Here is a 20,629-nt window from a genome sequence, read left to right as displayed (position 1 = left end):
GTATTCACAAGTGCTTCTGAAGGAGAGTTTCAAATAAGACATAGCTGCTGGAACTCACTCACCGACAAGAGCTGCCAGCCCTTTAATATGGTCCTGGTGTGCAAGGATTAGGTCGCAGCCAACCTGGATAAAAGACACACACACTTTGGTCAGTCTCCAGACAGATGTTTTAAATGACAAGCAATTAGAAGTTAGTTTGGGGGTCTCAGTTTCACACAGAGATTATCCTGGAAGCTTCCAAGAAAAAAAAATGGAATGGGGAAAGACACGCCACTCAATAGATTTTAAGGCCAGAAGGCACCATCGTGATCGTCTGACCACCAGCATGTTGCAGACCACAGAACCTCACCCACGTTCAATTCCTGGCTCTGTTACTGGCCTGCTGGGTGACCTTGGACAAGTCACTTCCCCGCTATGCTTCAGTTTCCTCATTTGTATAATGGGCACAGTGACACTGGCCTCCCTCGTAAAGCACTTGGATATCTAATGATGAAAAGTGCTAGGTATTCTATTCTATTCTTATGCTAGTGTCAACAAACCAGTGTATTATGCTTGAGGGGATAGCCACAAGTCACAGCCTTGCTCTCCTGGGGAAATGGAGAGAGAAAGAACTACCGCAGGACAAAGATCAGACGGATTAGTTGTTTAGAAAGGATCAAAAATAGAAACTCTGGGGGACAAATCCTGTTCTCATTTCCACTGTGCTACTCCACCATAGTCAATGACCTAGCAGTGAGTGATTCTGGGTGCCTCAAGGTTGTAGGGGCCTGACCCGAGACATCTTAAAAGGAGCTTGACTTTTAGGAAGTGCGGGTCACCTGCCCTCTGAGAATCAGAACCCTTTAAAGGCGCCTCAAGTTGGACAATGGACAAACAGAGGTTCCTAAAGTGATTAGATGCTTTTGAAAGTTTAGGTCAATGTGCTTGTATTGTCTGTAACTTGAGTGAAAGCAGAGTTTGGCTGACGCTGACCACAGCCATCCGTCCCAGAGCAATCGGTTTCAGGACAAAAAGAAAAGAACTCCAAACACAATGATAGTCATTGTCTCCAGAGCTCTCTTTGATCTCTCCAGCACTCTGCCACTCACCTTCACTGGGTTAGCAGGGAAGTGACCCATGAAGTCTGTTTTGTAAGGATAGTCCATCATAGCCATCATGGTGAAGGCGTTTCGCGCGAACTCAAACAGCTGGTAGACATCTTCCTTGCAGGAAACCCTATTGCATGTGGACATTTCACTGCTGATTCTATCGTAGGCTGCAGAGGGAAAAGAAACATGACACACACAAACGCCTAAGAGTGTAAATTAATACCACAGAGCCGTGCCAGGTTTCATTCATTCCACGTGGCTGGCTAGGCAGGAGTAATATGAAGCTCTGCAAAGAAGAACAGGGTTTGTAATGCTACATATTAACTTACACCAGCTTTGGTGTCCAGATGCAAACATCCCCCCCCCCCGTGTAATAACCCCGCATATCCAAGCCCCATGCACTCTCCCCCATGTGGCTGAGTTGTGTAAAACCTCCCCTTGGACTTCAGAACTGAGGGGGCAAAATACAGCCTGAGGACAGGCTGCAGCGCTTCAGTGAGGATGCTACTATGCTGGTAGGACAGCTTCTCCCATTGGCGTAGTTAATCCGCCTCTGTGAGAGGCAGTAGCTGTGTTGATGGGAAAAGCCCTCCCATCAATATAGCGCTGTCTATACCGGGGGTAGGTCGGTATAACAGCATCATGTAGGGGGGCAGATTTTTTACACTCCTGAGCAACATCATTATACTTAAGTGTGTCCTGGCCTGAGACAAGCCAAGCTACTGATGTAGTAAGAGCAGAAACTATGCACGAATGGGATCCCCTTAGGCCTGGTCTACACTAGAAAATTAGGTTGGTTGAACTACATCGGTCAGGGATGTGAAAAATCCACACCCCTCTGAGACGTAGTTAAACCGACCTAAGTCCCCATGTAGACAGCGCTAGGTCAACATCATTCTTCTACTGACCTAGCTACTGCCTCTTGGGGAGGTGGCTGACTTATGCCAACGGGAGAATCCCTCCTGCTGGCATAGGTAGTGTCTACACTGAAGCACTATAGCAGTGAAACTGTGCCATTATAGCGTTTAAGTGTAGACAAGCCCTTACTCCTTTCTGCTCATGGAGCGTAGCCTCTCCCCAGCAGGATACAAGTCACTCCCACTTGAAGCTAATGAGGATTACTGGTTCCCCACCGCAGGAGGGTTTCTTAGTTTGCTTCCCAGAGTTGTTTTCACTCCCATGAGCTCTGCAGAGCCAGCGTAGCCCTGGGAGAGCATGGCTTTGTAGCTGAGTTCTCACTGCAGATTCCAAGACAGCCAGAGGCAGTAAGATCCCAGCTGCATCATCAGATCTGGGGTTGAATTTACCAAACTGGTAGTTATGGGGGCAAAGCATCTTTTTCCATTTGGGAGCTGTCTTGCACTTGTTGTGAGAGTGACTGAGAATAAACCTCAGGTCACAGCATCAGTACAGCTCAGATTCACCTTAAAACACAATCATCATCTGGAGAGGCCTTCTAATGTCAGGAAACCCAGCGCCGAAAAGAAGCCACTGTTGCAGACTCCCCACGTTAGCTGAGACCAGGCAAGCTGGAGACTGCATCACACAGTGCTCTCTCTGGCTGAGCCACAGTTAGCAGCAATGGTTGCCTTAGAGGTCCCAGCACATGCTGTCTTTACGTCAGAGGAAAGGAGTTAGAATAGGGACCAAGCAAACAAGAAGTGAGGGAGGTGATAAGAAAAAAGGAAGGGTGAGAAAAACAATGTCTGATAAGGTTCCAGTAAGAGGCTGCTTTGGATCATCAAACAGTTGCTGACATCACCATCAGTTTGCACACAATGCACATTGTCTGCGCATCACATGTTCATATTGTGTGTGTGTGTATTTAAAAAAAAAAACCAAACAAACCCTGAGGCCTTGTCTACCTGAGGAAGTTACACCTGCCTAACTAAAGGTGTGATTTTAAATCAGTTTAGTTAAACCAGTGCAAACCTCTGTGAGGACATACTTATTTCAGTTTAAGAAGGTCTCGTTTCAACCTAGGTGAAGTCTTTCATTGTAAACCAAAATAAGCCACTCTTACACTTAAATAAGGGTCCACACTGGGGTTTGCACTGGTTTAACTAAATCAGTTTAAGAACTGCAACTTTCTCATACCAAGAAGACCTTGGAAACGGCTCCTGCGTGCTGTATGGAAGCACTATGCCAGGGTGGACAGCCTCATCTTACCTCCACTCAAGTAGAGGTCACGGATTTCCTGGAAGGCTTTGCTCACAGCCTTGACACAAGCTGGGCTAGAGTTCTGAAAATCCTAAAATGACGAGAGAGAGGGAGAGAGAGTGATTACAACAGCTAAGCCAGGAAGTTACACAAACACGGATAACAGCTCTGAGGTCTGTATCCAAAGGGAGCAACCAATGCCTTCTTGGGCGGCCAGTCATGGCAAACAGTACCATGAGCCACCAACAGGGCTAACAGAGGGCAAGTCACTTTGGCAAGTCCTATGTACACTCTCATGGATGGTGCTGATACAACTTCTGCCCTCTCCTCCAAAGGATCCCTCCCTCAGTCCCCCAGGAACAATAAGCTGCACTTCCATCTTATCCAGACCCAGAATGGCAGCTAGTTTGTTTTCATCCAGCTCTCTGCTATAGAGTCAGATATAATAATTCTCTTCTCCGTGTTAAGTGACAGGAAGGGACATACTCAGCAGCTAGGACAAGGGAATGGGTCACAGGCTTTGATTCTTATTTACACTAAGGCCACTTTGGAGCATCATGCCAGTGCAAAGGGGCCTTAAAAGTAAATGTAAATTATGTTTTGGGAGGCAGTATGGCCTACTGGATAAAGTACTGGACTGGGACTCAGGAAACCTGGCTTCTATTGCTGGCTCTGCCATTGGTCTGCTGGATAACCTTGGGCAACTCATTTCGCATCTCTGTGCCTCAGTTTCCCTTTATCACTTGTAAAATGGCAATAATGATACTTAATTTCTTTGTGATCTACTGATGAAGGCGGCTATATAAGAGCTAGGGATTATTGTTATTATTAATACTCATTTTAAGGTCCCTTTATCTTACCAGAGTGATCTAAAGTAGTCACAGGCAATGTCCACATTAGTAAAAATGTGTTAGCAGTTTTTCTAGTGAAGAGATGACCTTAAGGTAAGCAGGAATCAGGGTCCTAGTGTCTATTACCACCTCTCCCGCTCACCTGATAAGCTTGATACTGAATGACTTGTGCAAGGCTATTAGAAGTGTGCACTCGGGTGTACCTAAGTTGTAAACACAAAAGCCCACAGATAGAAAACAGGCAGTTTGCACATATAACTTAGCCTGGTGAAAAAGTACACATGCATTTAAGAGCAGGGCCATTGCCTTCAGTGCTACACTCAGCCCATCTTTAAAATGGATCTAAGACTTCCCCATCCTCTGTGTGTTATGAGGGTTAGTGTTTATAGATTGCTTTGGAGAGCCATGAATAGAAGGCATTTCACTCAAAATAAATGCAGTCTAACTCATGCAAAATGAATGAGAGGAAGAAAATTACTGCAAATGAATCATGAAATGTTTGCCTTTATAAATATTAACAACACAGGTGCATTCTCTCATCAAGGACAGCAATTGAATTCTAAATTGCCTTATCTTCAAATGCACACAATGCTGCTATGAAGATTCCTTAAAGGTAAAAGGAAACTCTTTTAAAAAAAACAAAACAAAAAGGGACTGTTTAGGATCTTAACACATAGATAGCCTTAATGCTGCAGATAAACAAACTTTTCCATTTGCACCTAAAATGTGTTTATGTAAAAAGCCTAGCAAAAATCCAATTTCTGGTTTATGCAATAATTAATGGCATCATTAATACCTAAAGCAGAGCAGGGAGCTGCACGTCACACACAGCTTTAGGGAATGAATTAACTTCACACAAGGAAGAATTCTCAGAGCTGGGCCAGACTGGTGATTAAAAAGAAATGGTTTCAAATATTTAGTGTTCAAAAGTGTATTTTTAAGGCATAACATCCTGTATTCCCTTAACAATTTAGGATCTTAAATGAGGCTTTTTATTTGTTCACCTAAAGAGCATTTCAGTTCATCTTCACATACAAGTCATCCCCTTCCCTTAAGATTTTTCACTGTTCTCTCTAGGCTCTAAGCCACCAAATCTAAATAAGATTTCAGAACAAGAGTATGCAAGCTCAAACGCACTAGTGTTTATATTAATTTAGGGCCAAGATGAGGAAAGAGTCATTCACATCATCAGCTTGTGGAACTTGATGCTGCAGGAGGTCACCGAGTCAGATACAATGACTATATTCCAAGCAGAGCTGGACAGTTTATTTCTATGAGTATTATCTATTGCTTTGCAAGCTAAAATAGACAGAATCCAGTCTCATACCTTGGAACATAACACAACAGCCTGCATGTTCCCTCCTACCTTTCTAAGTGCATTAGGGAAATGAGCAGGAACATTAAAAGGTCTTTTTAGCTTCCTTTGATGCCAGACCAGAAGGAGAAACAACATGGTCAATGTGTCAGGATTTCAGTGAGAGCTTTGCTGCTCCCTGGCCAAGAGGAATGAATTCCCCTCCTCTGCTTCAGAAGCAACTTCATTTTAAATTGTGTCAAGGAGGAGGGAGAAGTTCTGCAAGCTACCTTGTCAGAACTTATTAGTCACAGTCAGGTGGGACTGGAATCAGAATACGGAACTGTGACAGGATGTACCAGGTAGAGCCCTGCGCGGGACTATTTTTTAAATCCTGCTCCTGCCCTGCCCCGCAATAGCCATTTTTATCCCGCTTCCACTTACAAAAATCTTAAAACCTGCAAATCCTGTAAGAGAGACAGATTCCCTCATGCTACTAAAAAGAAAACAAACCAAAAAACGGTCAGATGATATATTTTATACACAGTATTCAGATACAATTTTTACCACTAAAAGAATAAAACAAATCTTACTTAAACCATGTAAAAAAAATATGTTAACTCCTGTTATGATACCAAATCTCTTTCTATCCCTCACTTAAATTTAAATATTAAAACCTTTATTTAAAGAAAAAAAGAAAAGAAAAACTTAAATAGAATTTCAGCAATATAAAGTATGACAAACTGATGAGAGATTTAGTATTTTCCCACAAATTACCAGTTTTTTTGTTTGTTTGTTTTTGCCCATCCAATCCCAACAGCAGCAAAGTACATTTTATCTGCTCCCACTATTATGGCTTGTGGGACTTGTGGGCCTGCAGGACTCCTGGTACCAGGCCCTTGGAGGCCCCCTGCTGGAGGCAGTCCTACCACACACACCCCAGCCTCAGGAAAGGAGCAGTAAAGGTGGGTCCTCCACGCCTGCCTAGAAAGGCTATAGGGAAGCAGCCAATCAGAGCAATAGCAGGCTGAGATAAAAGGAGCTGCAGGGGTTAGTTTGTGCCTGCCCTGGCTGTGAGGTGACCAGGAAAGACAGGAGGACTCTCCAGGCAAGGAGGCTTGGAGGAAATCCTGCTCAAACAGGGAACAGATGCTGGGAAACGAAGGTAATGGATTAAGGTGATAGGTCCGAGTGGGAAGTAGCCCAGGGAATGCAGCAGCTGCAGCAATCGAGGTAAACTGTAGGTGTCTGCTGTTTATAGGGTCTCTGGGTTGGGGGTTACCACCTTTGAAATGAAAAAACCCAGTAACCCCTCCCCCCCCCCATACGCATGCACAAAGCAAGCTTGCCATAACACCAACCACAAGTGACTATCTATCCCCTGCAACAGCCACTCATAGTATCTAGAGAGAGAATGCATATAGACAAAATTGATATCACTGGTCTGTCTTGCACACACACATATGGTGCGTGCGTGTTGGTGGGCAGACAGCTGCTGTATTTTCAACAGTTTTGATCTGTTATTGCTTAAGCTACAGAAGTGGGAACATTGCAGCATATTTAGTGGGGGGACAAACTTTTTAACTTTATAGCAATACTCTGGGATATCTAATCATGCAAATCTTTAGACCCATGTAAAATAAAACCAAAAAGGCAGATTACATTTTTTTCTGGCAACTCCATGAAAAAAGCCAGCCAGGCTGGTCAAATACTGGCCAGGTGGTAACTCTAGTTGGGACCTGAAGTAGTGGATGAGCCTGGGTCCCCCACCAGCCACTGGGGAAGTGGCCTAAGCCCTGAGAAGGGGATAAGGCTTGTTTAGAAGCCCAAGCAAAGGGCTGGACTTTAAAGGGCTCAGGAACAGGGCTGAAGACCCTGGTAAGGGTGGTCAGGTCATCTGATGAACTCTTGGTTACCACCCCCTGGAAGGGAACTGAATTTAAGGAATGGCCTGGCTGGAGAGCTAGCACAGTGAGAATCACTGTGGACAAAGTCTCCAGTGAGAAAGCCCTGGGGGGGCAGTACTTTAGAACAGGTCAGGGAAGGACTTAAAGCTAGCCCAGAAGGGGTTGAGAACTGAGCCCAGAGACTGGGCTAACGACACCAAAAAGGGCACAGCAATAGTCCTTGGGGGACCTTTGTTACCCCAGAAGGCGTTTGTTCATGCCTATTGACTATGGGTGACTTGGCTGGAGGGCTGAGCCACTGAAGATCTGCCTGATGAGGGTAACAACCTACAGGGGGTGCCAGGAAATGAGTGCAGGATCACAGCAAGCTGACAGGAGGTGCTCACAAGAGATGAGTGAACCCCATCACAGGCACCTGCAACACTGGCTCATGTCCTACCTTGGGTGCAACCAAAGGGAGTTGCCACCTCTTGCTCAATGGCTTATGTGAACCACTGCTGTGCGAGCATCAACATTGCTCCTTGTGTGCAGTCTCGTTGCAGAAACCATTGATCGGACAGATGTGGAGACTGAATGCTTCCTCTGCCCTTGCAGCTCCAAGGTAGGCCTGAGGTGGATGGCCAAGCCAGCCGCTGCTACTGCTAAAGCTATTCTGGGGATTCTCTGAGGATTTCAGCCTTCACAGTCATCAGCCTGGGACCTTTCGCTAGCACAATGTTCCATGTTCTCAGATTATCAGGTGGCATGTCACCCGCAGCCCTGGGGGACCTTATCATTCCAATGACGTTAAAATAGTTCCAAATAATAATAACTCAAAAGTCTCTATCACCCTTTAAGTGTGAAAGCAATAGTCAGCTTGCGTTTACAGAGCCTTTCACTCCAATTGATCCCAAAGTGCTCTGCAAACTTTGTCAGTGTACTGGGAGTCGCTTCGCCCACTGCTGAATTGCAGCTACCTCTGGGGTTAAGTAGATGCCATGCATTGTTGTTTGCACAGTGAAACAGTTTAGGACAGGAAATGAAGAACAACATACCCAGTTGTGATTACAAGAGGGATTTGTCCAGGCAAGATGGAAGCTCCCAGGTTGGAATTTGTCCAGGACACTAGTATTGGGACAATGGATCTTTAATGACAAGGGGTCAGAGCTCAGTTTCTCTACCCACCTAAGAGATCTCCCCTAACAAGCACCCTCTACCCCATGCTGGCCTGCTAGTTCAGTACTGACACAGGCGAGAGCGGGACTTACTGAATCGCATCCCACAGCAGCTGGTTTTCCTGAGAGGTCCCCATTCCAATCACTCACCCAGCCTAACACTCTGTCACTAGGAGATGGACGTTTGAAGAGACACGGTCACTGAGACACAAGACAGTTTCTATTCCTTCAATGGAGCTTCCACTTACTGCAGTGACAGCTTGAAAAAACTGGTTGGGGTCTCCAATCCCAGCCGTAGACAAGAGAGGAGCACTGGCAGCTAGTGCCCCTGCCACAATGTTAGGGTATTTCATTCTCATGTAGGCACTCAACATTCCTCCGTAACTGGGGGGGGGAGAGAGAGAGAAGAGCGTTACTTCCTTCAACAGGGGTGATTTAAAGCAAACTCGTTTGGGAATTTGGGCCCTGTGGAGCCAGCAGTTGTGGCCATGCCCAACCCAGCGGGACTGGAAATATAAATAGGAATCTCAAATCTTGCATTTAAAAAAAAAAAGCAGCTCTCTAGTCCTTTCCTTTCCAAAGAGCATTAAGACAATATAAACCAATCGCCAGGGCTGAGAGGAGCAAGCAGTTGGTCTCCACTCTGGAGGAGGCAGCTTGGGTGTAGGGCATCTAAAGATCGATCTGTCTCTCTCTACGCATGCATGCACACACGCGAACTAAAATGAGTCCATTATGTTTGGGGTGTACCCATAATGTGTGCTTGCTGACCTTTCCCCAAATCCTCAGGCAGTTCCGTGCAGAGCCTGGAGACTGAAGTCCTCTCTTTACCCCCAGAAGAGCAGCAGCACAAGATTCCCCTGCATGGCCAAGTGAGGAATTCAGTCTCCATAATGCCATCAGTCCTTGGCCTCTCTACTGAGCCTACCAATCACTGGGATGGTTTCCCTACTGCAAACACAACTGACACCACTGATTCCTTTCACACATGCTATCGAAGTGCTATACATTAGTAAAATCTTTTCAGTCACCAGCAGCCTGGGCTGAATGTGAACTGGAAACTCACAGGTCAAAAGTTCTCTCTCTCATTACCCGTTTCCTGCCTTCTCACTATAAGATGTTCTCTTACAGTTTTACATTATGCCTCCCTGTCTCCTGAAGTCCTTGGGGTGGGGTGCGGGGCTTGGTCTAGCACTCTTCATTGGCACAGGACCTGGAACTCACTCACTCACTGACACTGCTTAGAGATCTTCAGTTAATGGTGCCTATTTAAACCGACTAGAAGCCAGGACTGACTATGACAAGCTGCCTTTTGGCCCTGCAGCCCTAAATACTGGAGATGAATGACCTATTCCATTAAGGTAAGCATCAATATTGTCTGATTGAAAGGAACCTTTGATCTCTTTATCTTAAGCAGCCTTGTCAGGAAGAGAGCTGAACTGCTTGCTCAGCATGGTCTCCTATTTTAGACCTTGTGTCCTTGCATGGGACAGGCTGCTGGGTTGAGACTTTGTGGCCCTCACCCAGACAGCACACATTTTAAATAGAGAGCAAATATTAGGAATGAGTATCAGGAAACAAACAGAAGCAACTAGGAGGGAAGGGGTAGCATTCCAGGGTGTTACCCTGCCCCAAGCAACTACCCATCATACTTCAGTACAAAGAAAACTGCAGTGAGAGAGAAAGGAATCCTGGAACAGTGGGCAGCATTTTGACTGGAAGGGGAAGCCTATAAGAACAGCACCACACCAGTTAGGAAAATGTAGAGAAGGAGGATAACTGAAGAGACATGAGAGCATTTACCTGCCTCCAAAGGCAATGACTGGGCAGTCCTTGGCACCATACTGCATTTTAAGCTCTGTAATGAGCACTGCATAGTCAGCAAGGGCTTGTTCCACAGTGAGCAAGCCAATATTTCCTCGCTGCATTGACAGTGTCCCAAATGGAAGAGATTTTCCATAATACCTCTGAAAGAAAACAAGAGGCATAAAGAGATGTTGGAACCACCACATCATACCTCCTCTCCTCCGAGGTCACCACATTCAAACCCGCCTGGGTCAGCAGGAGCTGAAAGTCATTGCCATCTGACAGCTATTTGGGGGCCTACGTCAAATGCCCTGGTGGTCATCCTTTTTGTAGCTGACAGGTAGTCACATTGCAAGCTGAAACAATGGCCATTAACTGGCTCCTTGTTGGCCATCTTGGCAGAGGGGCCAACAACTCAAAAAAACAAGGGTTGAATGGGTAATGAAGACTGAGCCCTCACCTCATTCATAGACCTTCAACTCCTCACAGCTCCCCAGACTACAGAGGGCTTGCCTGGATGGTAAATCAGGGTAGAATTTGGCCCAAAAGTTATCAAGTTATGCACAATCATGCAGACCCCCTCTGTCCCCCCCCCCACCACATGCCATTCTCCAGCTGTGAATTTATTGAATGTTCATAGCCAGAGAAAATCAATTACAAAAGCATGTTCTAAAGCCTAATACAGCCTAGGTTTTGCTGAATGAACTATTATTTATACTGCATTGCTGATGGGCATAATAAATCATTTAGAGTACATGGTTTAGTAGGGGAGAGTCACTGCTACGCCTAGACTGTCCATGGCAGGTGCACAGCAATTTCAGAGTAAGGGATTTGCATTTAATTATCCTGGGACTGTAGGGGGTTGCTGCTGGCAACACCTGATGGAGAGAAAAATTACAATGTGCAAAAAAAGTTAATGAAACACTCACATGCTCAGCAAAAATCACTAGCGCATTCTGCTGTTCCGCCAGCTCAAGGATGAAGCCAGAATTCTGAGCAAATTCCCAGATGTCTCCTTCATTCCCAGTATAAAAGAAGATGGGCCCAACTCCCTTATTCCAGAATTTAGCTGTACAAGAGACAATCATAAGAAGCACATTAGAGAAAACAAAAAGTGCCTGTTGAAGCATTAGAGGGCTCTGTCCCCAGGTCAGGTAACGGGGAATTTTGTTCGAGTAAGGACTGCATGATAGGGCTGAATTGTTCATTGAAAGGAGACACACTGAGGAATGCAGACATTCCAGATTTCTGGCCATGTGCCATCCCAGTTTGGAGCATCTAACTCTGATAAACGGGTGTTCTACTGAGGGAGGTATATGGTCTAATTTCTCTTCTATGCCTAGAAATCCCAAATCTCAGAAAACTGCAGAAACAGCTGTCCCCATTATAGCAATAAAGTCACATTTACACAGTGTATTTTAGCCCAAAAGAATCCAAAACATTTATATGAGAATCACTTCTCCCCTGGAGTGGATGAATGGTAATATACTAGGAAAAATCTGGTTGATGTCTTTGTGTTGTGTCTAATCTCTCATTCTTACTGGGATATGCAATTTAGCCCTGCATTCTGAAAACTGCAGATCACGTGTATACACAATGCAAGTGTAGGGCAGGAAGACAAGATCCCATCAGGTGCCTGTGGATTGCTAAGCGCCCTCAATGTCAGCTGATTTCAGTAAGAGTTTGGAGATTTGAAGATGGAAGCGGGCTGTTTGCTGGTTTCCCCTCTTGCTTTCTGTCTAGCCATTAGGATTTGTCTAGATTGTATTTTCAGTTGTCCTAACATGTTAACTGATAGCCAGTTAGCACATTAACCTACAGGAATGCAAATTCTAATGTAGACACTTCACAGACGTGCGTCCTGGAACAAACATTTGCCAAGCATCTAAAAGCAGACTTTACATTCCTACTGGCTAACAGAAACATAACTGAAAATTTAGTCTTGACAAACCCTTAGTGTAAAGTTGTCAATGCAATAAGCAGATAAGAAGAACATAAGAATGGCCAGACTGGGTCAGACCAGTGTTCCATCTAGCCCAGTATCCTGACTTCTGACAGTGGCCAATGCCAGGTGCTTCAGAGAGAATGAACAGAAGAGGCAAATCATCAAGTGATCGATCCCGTCATCCACTGCCAACTTCTGGCAGTCAGAGGCTAGAGTCACCCGGAGCACGGGGTTGTGTCCCTGACCATCTTGGCTAATAGCTATTGATGGACCTATTCTCCATGAACTCATCTAATTCTTTTTTGAACTCTGTTATACTTTTGGTCTTCAGAACCTCCCCTGGCAATGAGTTCTACAGGTCAACTGTGCGTTGTGTGAAGAAATTCTTCCTTTTGTTTCTTTAAACCTATTAGTTTCATTGGGTGAACCCTGGTTCTTGTGTTATATGAAGGAATAAAAAACACTTCTTTTACTTTCTCCACACCATTCATGATTTATAGACCTCTATAATATGTCCCAGTCTTTTTAATCTCGCCTCATACAGAAGCTGTTCCATATCCTTAATCATTTTTGTTGCCCTTCTTTGTAAAATATCTATCTTGAGATGGAGAGACCAGAACTGCACAAACTATTCAAGGTGTGGGCATACCATGTACTATCTATCCCTTTCCTAATGGTTCCTAAGGTTTTTTGTGTGTGTGTGGTTTGTTTGTTTGTTTTTTTTAAACTGCTGATGCACACTGAGCAGATTTGTTTTCAGAGAACTATCCACAATGACTCCATGTATAGTTGTTTTCCAATTTGCATTACTTTGCATTTATCAACACTGAATTTCATCTGCCATTTTGTTGCCCAGTCATCTAATTTTTGTGAGATCCCTTAGTTAAGTCCAAAGCGGGCTTTGAAGAGTTACAATCTTGAATAATTTTGTATCTGCAAATTTTGCCATCTCACTGTTTGCCCCTTTTTCCAGATCATTCATCAATGTCAGTTTATACTATTTATAACAGTGATGATATTTGCATTAATAAACCAGTTGTGAAATCACTTAGTCAGGTAAGGGGCACTGGTTCATTTGCAAAGGGGCAGCTTCTGTTTCCAGGCAATATATACTTGGGTAATCAGCAGAGAAATACAGAAGAGGTAAATTACAACTAAGTGGAACTATGATCAAATATGCCATATTGGAAAGAACACCAAAGTGACTAGCGTCCTCAGAAAAACCAGAAAAGTTGGTTATGAGATCAAATCAAAGTGTGGAGTGTTTTTAAATGTTTATTTTTATACTGAAACTTTGGCCAACTCCCAGCTAATCTCATGAGAGTCAGCTGACCTGCTTGTGAAATAAGTTCTGGCAGCCAGCTGTCCTTAGTTTTTCTTTCACATCTTTAATATCACACAAGGCCCACAATGCACAAAAGGAAAGGGGGCAGGGGGAATGAGAACTATGATGCTGATGTTCCTTTTATTTTACAAATACAGTGTTTGTCCGGACAAAACACTAGGATCAAATAAATGTAACAATTAATTTAAAAAAGTGTTTGTTTAAATCATTGAATTAATCAACCATGCAACAAACTACTAGATGAGCACAAGGCGGTGTAGGATACAAAACTGTTGCAGCAGACATTTCATGAGGGAGAAGGAGGAAACAGAACCTATGATCTCTCCTGAGACAGTAAGAATATAAATGGGAGCTGTTGATGGTCTGATCTTAGGCTCCTTCCCCCATAAAACAAAACAAAACAAAAAACCTGGATCTCCTTCACACACTTTCAAATTCCTTCTACCAGGCCTTCATTCCTTCTCCTAAAAAGAGATCTTTTCCCCCTACAAATCTTGTTTTGAATTAAAATTCAAAGCTGTGTTTGCTACAACTATTAATCTTTCAATGTATTTAATCATTCAGTATTTGAAAAGCATCTTCTTTCTCTGAGGACTTTTTTGTTGCACCAAAGACGGCTCACTTCTAGCTGAGTCACAACAAATACTGTTGATGACTTAGCCAGCAAACTTGTCTTTTGTTTTTTTCACTGCCCAGTGCAATTCAAAACGTTTGAAACTTTAAAGCTCTTGACAGCTTGGAACACAGTTTCTTGATGCATCATCTCCATCTTTTACCTGATCTCAGAGGTTAAGATGGACTGTGAGGAAGCAAAGTTTGAATATACAAGACCCTCAGTTACAAGTGTAAAATACAGCAGAACTCCAGTGGTGTTACTATGGATTTACAGAGGGGGAACAGAACACAGTTTAGCCCTTCATGTCTGGCAATAGAACTTTCTCAGTCAAAGAATACTTCTTCCTCCCGCTCTTCCCCCACACCTTTGGAACTTAAACCCCTCAGCAATCCAGACTTTAACATTTGATAAGCGATTTTGTTTTCTCTGCTGCATTCAAAGCATTAAGCTGCATCTGCAATAGGTGCTGTAGAAGTTATAAAAAAAAATAATATAGCAGCAAAGCAACAAAGGCTGGTTTACACCTCATGCAGCTGGTGACTTTTGCTCTCTCCATGGCTCTGGTGTGGCCACATCTAGGATTCTGCATTCAGTTCTGAACACCTCATTACTAGAACGAACGGCAAATTGGAGGAATACAGAGAGGAGCAACAGACATGATTAAGGAGCTAGAACAGATCTGTGTGGAAATATTAGAAGAGCTAAATCTGTATTGCTTGATTAAATTAACTATTATAAACCTAATTGTCTACAAGTAGTTGATGAATGTAAACATCGAGGGGGAAAAAAAGTGATTTATAGTGGTCCAGGAGGGTAATGGGCTGAAAGCAAGTTTAAAAAAAAAGTAGTAGTGATTTATTAGACTGTGGAATAATCTTCCAAGAGAAGTAATAATACAAGCCCCAGATCACTTGAGATGTTTGAAACCGAGACTCAAGGAATGAACTAGTGGGTCTCTTCCATCTTTAATGTAATTCCACAAAATGGTCTACTATGGTGTGGTACTGCCCAGCCACCGTGGAATACCAGCCGCTGTGCTGCTTCTGCCAGAGGGAAATTTGGGAGCATATTTGGTGCATCATTCTGGGAAAGCGACAGGACGACGCTTCTGTGAAAGTGCCACCATATTTCCAAAAATCACCGCCAGATGGGCCCCCGCACACCTGCCTCTGCAAACTCTTTTGGAGTCTGTTAACAGTGAACATGTTGTGGAGAGGACACGCGGCTCTGTCTGAGCCCCCGGCTGGAAAAGACGCACCTGTCGTGAGGTATCGCTGCGGGAAGGTCTGGTTGCCGTATGAGTCGAAGTTGAAGTGATCCAAGACCTGCTGGAAATACTTCTCCTGGTAGTCCGGCTGCGGCGCTGTGTAAACTAAAGAGCGAGGAGCTGGGTTACTCGGTGCTGGCAGCGGTGGGGTGCACGGGCGGGTTACACCGGTTCGCTGGGGGAACCAGCCGCCTACAAAGCTCAGTGGAAGTAAAACGTGTCCATGACTTTCGGGAGGTGTTCACCGGAGGGGAGAAGGGGAGAGATCGGCCCAAGCACCGCCGCGTCCCGCTAAGCGCCCGGAGCTCAGGGCCGGCTCTGCTCCGGAGTGACTCCACTGACCAGGCGGAGGGAAGCGCGCCTAGGGCAGCGGGCGGGGAGCGACTTAACCCCGCACCACGAGCGCCCCGTGGGGCGGGGCCGGGCCGGGCTCTCCCTGCAGGCGGCGGGCCGGGCCGGGCCATGCCAGGGGGCAGCAGCCCCGGCTCAGGGCCGTGGCTAGCGGGAGTGGCGGGCGTGGGGCACCTACCCCGCGCGGGCCGCGGCTCCCCTCGCAGGTCCTGCACCAGCAGCAGCACGAGAAGGAGCGGCCGCGAGCAAGCCCCGGGCCGGGTTCCCATGGTAACTCGGGCTCGAACCCGCTAGAGCTCCGGGCATTCACAGCCGGCTCTCTTGGAGTCAGGCGGCTATGGTCACATGAGCCTGAGAAGGCTGGGCGGTCACCTGACTGGGGGGGGGGGGGGAAATGGAGCTGGGAGATCACGTGAGGGAGGGTGCCATTTCTACCGAGGCGCCGCCATCTTGTTTAACGAGGCCCTCCCTCTTAGCCCCGCCCCCTCCCCCAGGGGCCTGATGACTGCCGAGGGGGAGCTGGGCCTGGCCGAGGGGGGAGACAGGCCCCAGCATGGGGCAGCCCTCAGGGAGCTGGGGCTACGGGTCCCTCTGCAGGGGCAGCAAGGCCAGGGAGTGGCGCAGTTTCAGGGAGGGGGGTGATGTGGCCTGGTGCACAGTGCGGGCCTTGGGGGGCATAGGAATAGAGGGGATGGGGGGGGGATGATGGGGCTGGGATGTGGTACAGCTCTGCGGGGGAAGGAGCTCTGCCCCGGCCCATGTATGAGGCAGCCTCCAGGGAAGGAGATGCGGCGATGGTGTCCATTGAAATCTGCACCCGGCGTGTACAGTGTGGGAATGAAACGTGCGCCGCCCCAGCCATTCACATGCAGCATTGGACCATCGATTAGAGCCCGAACCTGAGAAACGCTCAGCACCTCTCAGAACAAGGCAGTCACAGAATTGTCCAGACTTTCTGTTTCTTACCATCCATGCAGTGACTTTCTGGGGCAATGGGTGGGCATGCACACAAAGCAAAGAGAAATATCGAGAGAAGGTGCTTACATATACCATGGCGATGGATGCTATAGTAAACCCAAAGAAAGACAGGAAGTTCTTCGTTTCAAGCCACAGTTGTCACGTTCAGAAATAATGTCCATCCCCAAAAACTTCTTCAGACAGAACCAGAATGACATGGACTTAAACTGGAATTAGAAAGGTAGAAAGATGAGAGACTGACTATGGTTTTGAGACCGAACCATCTGGTTGGGGGCATAAAGATTGGACAGTGGAAGATGAAGCATTATGAGAAAGGACTTTTACAATGGAGCAACTTTGCTTCTCTAATGCTAACTCTTCCCCTGAACCACTGGCTCTGCACCTTGCCAGCTCTCTCCCCTGCACGGGTTCTAGAGTTGGTAATGGTGGGGCTATTCTAGTCCTGTCTCTTCAGGAATCAGTATATCCCTTTTTTTAGTGCTTTACAAATAGTATCTAGTTTTTCAAAATATTTCACAGAATGTTTGATTTCCTTAACAACCTCCCCTCCCTGTTTCATTGGGACTCTACCTCACCCCCCTTAACCTGCTATCTGGGTGAGTGTTTTCACTGTCATTCTTTTCTGGAATAACCACGGTAAGTATGTTAAGGTGTAATTGTAACCGCTCTAAAATATTTTAATTTACCATTTGTAGGAGAGTAAAGAGTTAAAAGCTGGACAAATGGTCAGGCCTAAGTTACAGGGAACGGGGTCATGGCATGGGCAAACCTTGTTTCTGCTAATTGGTGTGAATTCTAGTTAGAGTCTGTTATCTCTCTTCTTTTCCTCCCTTCCTGGCCATCTGTGGAGGGGATGAGGCTAACAAAATAACTATTCCCCCTCCTGCTCAAGGTTTTGGTGGGAAGAGGGCATTATCTTCTTTCCCTCCCTTGCATAGTGTATGCTTTAAAGAATGTTAGTAAGTTTAAGGTGATGTGCCTGCCCTCTGTGCGGTAATCCTGTAAACAACAAACGGGGTGGGTATAATTGTATTCATCCTGTAGTTGTTAATATTCATTTTATAGGTGTCAATGTAACCAAATAAGGGTCTATGGGGAGTTGCTAGAAATGTATACAGTTACATACTGTTCTGAATAAAAGAATTGTAAAGTAACCCCCTCGTTGCTCACTCACGGCGTCGAGGTGGAACGAGCAGGCAATAAAGAATTCCGTCTCCCCAATCCACCCCAGGAACAACCTGTTTGTTTATTTCTAACACCATTTAAAATTATTGTTGTTATATAGATGTTTCACAAGCTAAGTGATTTACTGCTGCCCTCTTGTAACGCAGCTATTAGACAATGCAATTTAAGGTGATCTAGCTTAGAAACAGTAAAATTAAATTGGTAATTTATTTTTATTAAATTGATCAATAATTTTGGGTAAATACAAATTTAAACAATTCAACATAAATCAGTACGATATACCATTCCAATGCAGCAATTGTAAGAGTAAACTTTAACTGTCATTAACCATGTAATACTTCCAGAGGGGTAGCCGTGTTAGTCTGTATACAGCAAAAACAACGAGAGTTCTGTGGCACTTTAAAGACTAACAAATTTAATATTTGCAGGCATAAGCTTTCAAGAGACTTCAGCTCTCTTCTTCAGATGCATGTAATACTTCAGATTACTGCATGTAATACTGTAATCCAGGTGTACCAATTTAAATGTAATCTTTGGCTGATCCACTATGGAAAACAGAACAGGTATACTGTATGGAGCAATCTGTGTGTCCCCCCCCCCCCCCACCATCATCTTTAAATGGCATTCTATAGATCCTGAATAATAATAAATAATATATTTTCATTTTTAGGTGCCCAAATTCAAATGACTGAGTATCTTCATAACTAAAGTAAAAACATCATGATCATAAATAGGGCAAGTAGCCAAATAAATCAAAGAGCAGGATCTAAAGAGGGAAAACTCATGTCTTTCCTGCCCCCTACAGATCTGCCCTGCCCCACCCCAATCCATAACATGAAATCCACGGGTAAACAACAAAACCTAGAGAGAAGAAAGGAGAGTCACTTTCTAGTGGTCCTCTCAGACCAGACTTGCAGCAGCACTGAAATGTAATGGCAGGAGCTGCTTCAAGTCTTTCTTAGTCAAAAACTGGGGGATCTTGAAGAATAGGAGGAAGGAAGTAAAAGAGAAAAAGTGGAGGGATCCACAGAACCTCTCTGCTCAAACAAAACGATTTATATTCCTGTATTTCTAGAGACCTGCATTTGTACAGATATTTATTTTGAGGTTGCATAAATCTTTCCCCCTAGGTTAACTAATTCCCAAGCCCGTAGTCTGAGGAACTTGCATAAGGGCTAGGGGAAGCACCTGGCACTTTCCTTACATGAGATTGCTCCAGTATCTTCCTTTCGAAGTTGGTGTGTCACAGCTGTTTTGCTCACAAACACCTAGGTGATGATAAAGAAGCACTTAAGCCTTTTTAATAGAACAAAGTATCATCATGTTTCTAAGAGAAACTGCTTGCAGCAATGCGCTGCCCCTCCTGGGACTTGCGTCTATTGTTCAGATCAGCAACAATACTGCTCAGTGTAAAGAGCTTTTTTATTAACTGTGTTAATTGACATCCCATGGCCCTAGGTTACAAATATGAAAACAGGATGTGGGAAGCCCATTTAAGATGGCAAGAAGGGTCAAGTGTGTAATCAATTGTAAATGAGTCCTACCAACCCTATACATAGCTTGCTCCTGTCTCACTTAAATCAGAATGTATCCTCATTTCTGAAACAGCCACAGTTACTTTAAGATCCAAGTGGTATCTTTTATATTAGCTGCTCAAGAAGTTCATTAGCAATTTGAAGGAGATGTGGGACTGGATTTAAAGCCACACAGGAAAGTGACAAAAGTGCATGATTAATTGTGCAATGTATCATGGGTTGGAATATTTCTTCCTGACCCCCACAGATGTCCATCTTATGCCTTGAAGCATGAAGGTTGATAACATTTGAAATATAGAATCCTAACAATTCCAGATTGGACACTAAATGAATGTTGACCACCTCTAAATGGTTAACCGCATCAATGTAATCACAAGGGCTATTCCTGCTCGTATAAATATCCGATCCTTTTGTGACCCTTCTTAGTTTATTTGCCTCAATGACTTTCTGGACTGGGGGTAAATCTTGTTTTTAAAAAAGGGTGTTAAAATCATTAAAATTTCTCCCCCAAAGTCCTGATTTCTTAGCTTTAGTAACTAACACAAGTTTGGGGAGAAAACAGACTTTCCCTTTGGGCTGACTCAGAGCCTTAATGATAGTGACCCTGGAAGAAGCCACTGCTGCTGCTGAGCAGTGCAGTGAAAGATTTCTGGAGGATCACACTAATTCCAGACTTGCAGTTCCTTTCCCGGTGTGTGCTGTGTATATTGATGACAGCAGGAAACAGCATCAATGCTGACATGGAATAGTATTACTGCGGGTGAGTAAATTGCCTACTCAGGGGATTGCTACCCTTCCTCCTGGAAGATGCTAGCCTATCTGAATTCTGGGAGGGCGAGTCTAAGCCTACGTAGGATGACAAGCTTGACCCCTCAGACAACTGATTCCTTGGGATGACAAATGATAAAACAGGAACAGGAATGGGGGGTCAAGTGTTCAAAACAAGGGTACCCAGTGGGGACATCAAGCAGAGAACCCCGGGCAGTGACCACTGCTTCAGAAAGGAATCCAAGGAGTCAGTGGATGCTTCCTAGAGGATCTCTTCCCAGGTGTATGAAAGGAAATTGAAATAGACCCTGCAGCCACAGAGAACCTCCCCATCAAGCCATCTCTTCCTGGATCAGAGATGGCCATCTTGGCCAGTAAC

At 45.0% G+C, this 20,629-nt stretch overlaps 1 protein-coding gene and 1 long non-coding RNA gene across 2 annotated transcripts in view; one reads left to right on the top strand and one right to left on the bottom strand.

Moving 5' to 3' along the window:
• DPP7 (dipeptidyl peptidase 7) overlaps nt 1-16,107 on the bottom strand; it is a 31,121-nt gene extending 15,014 nt beyond the window's left edge. The window contains exons 1-8 of the mRNA XM_067561461.1: nt 15,963-16,107; nt 15,425-15,538; nt 11,190-11,329; nt 10,258-10,421; nt 8,703-8,838; nt 3,258-3,339; nt 1,089-1,255; nt 63-123 (exon numbers count right to left, since the gene is read on the bottom strand). Of these exons, the coding sequence (XP_067417562.1) occupies nt 63-123; nt 1,089-1,255; nt 3,258-3,339; nt 8,703-8,838; nt 10,258-10,421; nt 11,190-11,329; nt 15,425-15,538; nt 15,963-16,053 (955 nt within the window). The 5' untranslated portion in view covers nt 16,054-16,107. The remainder of the gene's footprint in view (nt 1-62; nt 124-1,088; nt 1,256-3,257; nt 3,340-8,702; nt 8,839-10,257; nt 10,422-11,189; nt 11,330-15,424; nt 15,539-15,962) is intronic.
• LOC137161987 (uncharacterized) lies at nt 6,341-9,419 on the top strand. The gene is made up of 3 exons (XR_010922231.1): nt 6,341-6,558; nt 7,832-7,901; nt 9,244-9,419. It is a non-coding gene; the product is annotated as an uncharacterized lncRNA (long non-coding RNA).
• Nucleotides 16,108-20,629: the final 4,522 nt, after the last annotated feature.

Source organism: Emydura macquarii, unplaced genomic scaffold (genome assembly GCF_026122565.2).
Source record: "Emydura macquarii macquarii isolate MOO-44397 ecotype Brisbane River unplaced genomic scaffold, CSIRO-AGI_Emac_v2 contig_2417, whole genome shotgun sequence".
NCBI classification, from domain to species: Eukaryota; Metazoa; Chordata; order Testudines; family Chelidae; genus Emydura; species Emydura macquarii.
Note: the sequence above shows the minus strand (reverse complement) of the source record. Positions and strands in the feature narration are given on the sequence as shown.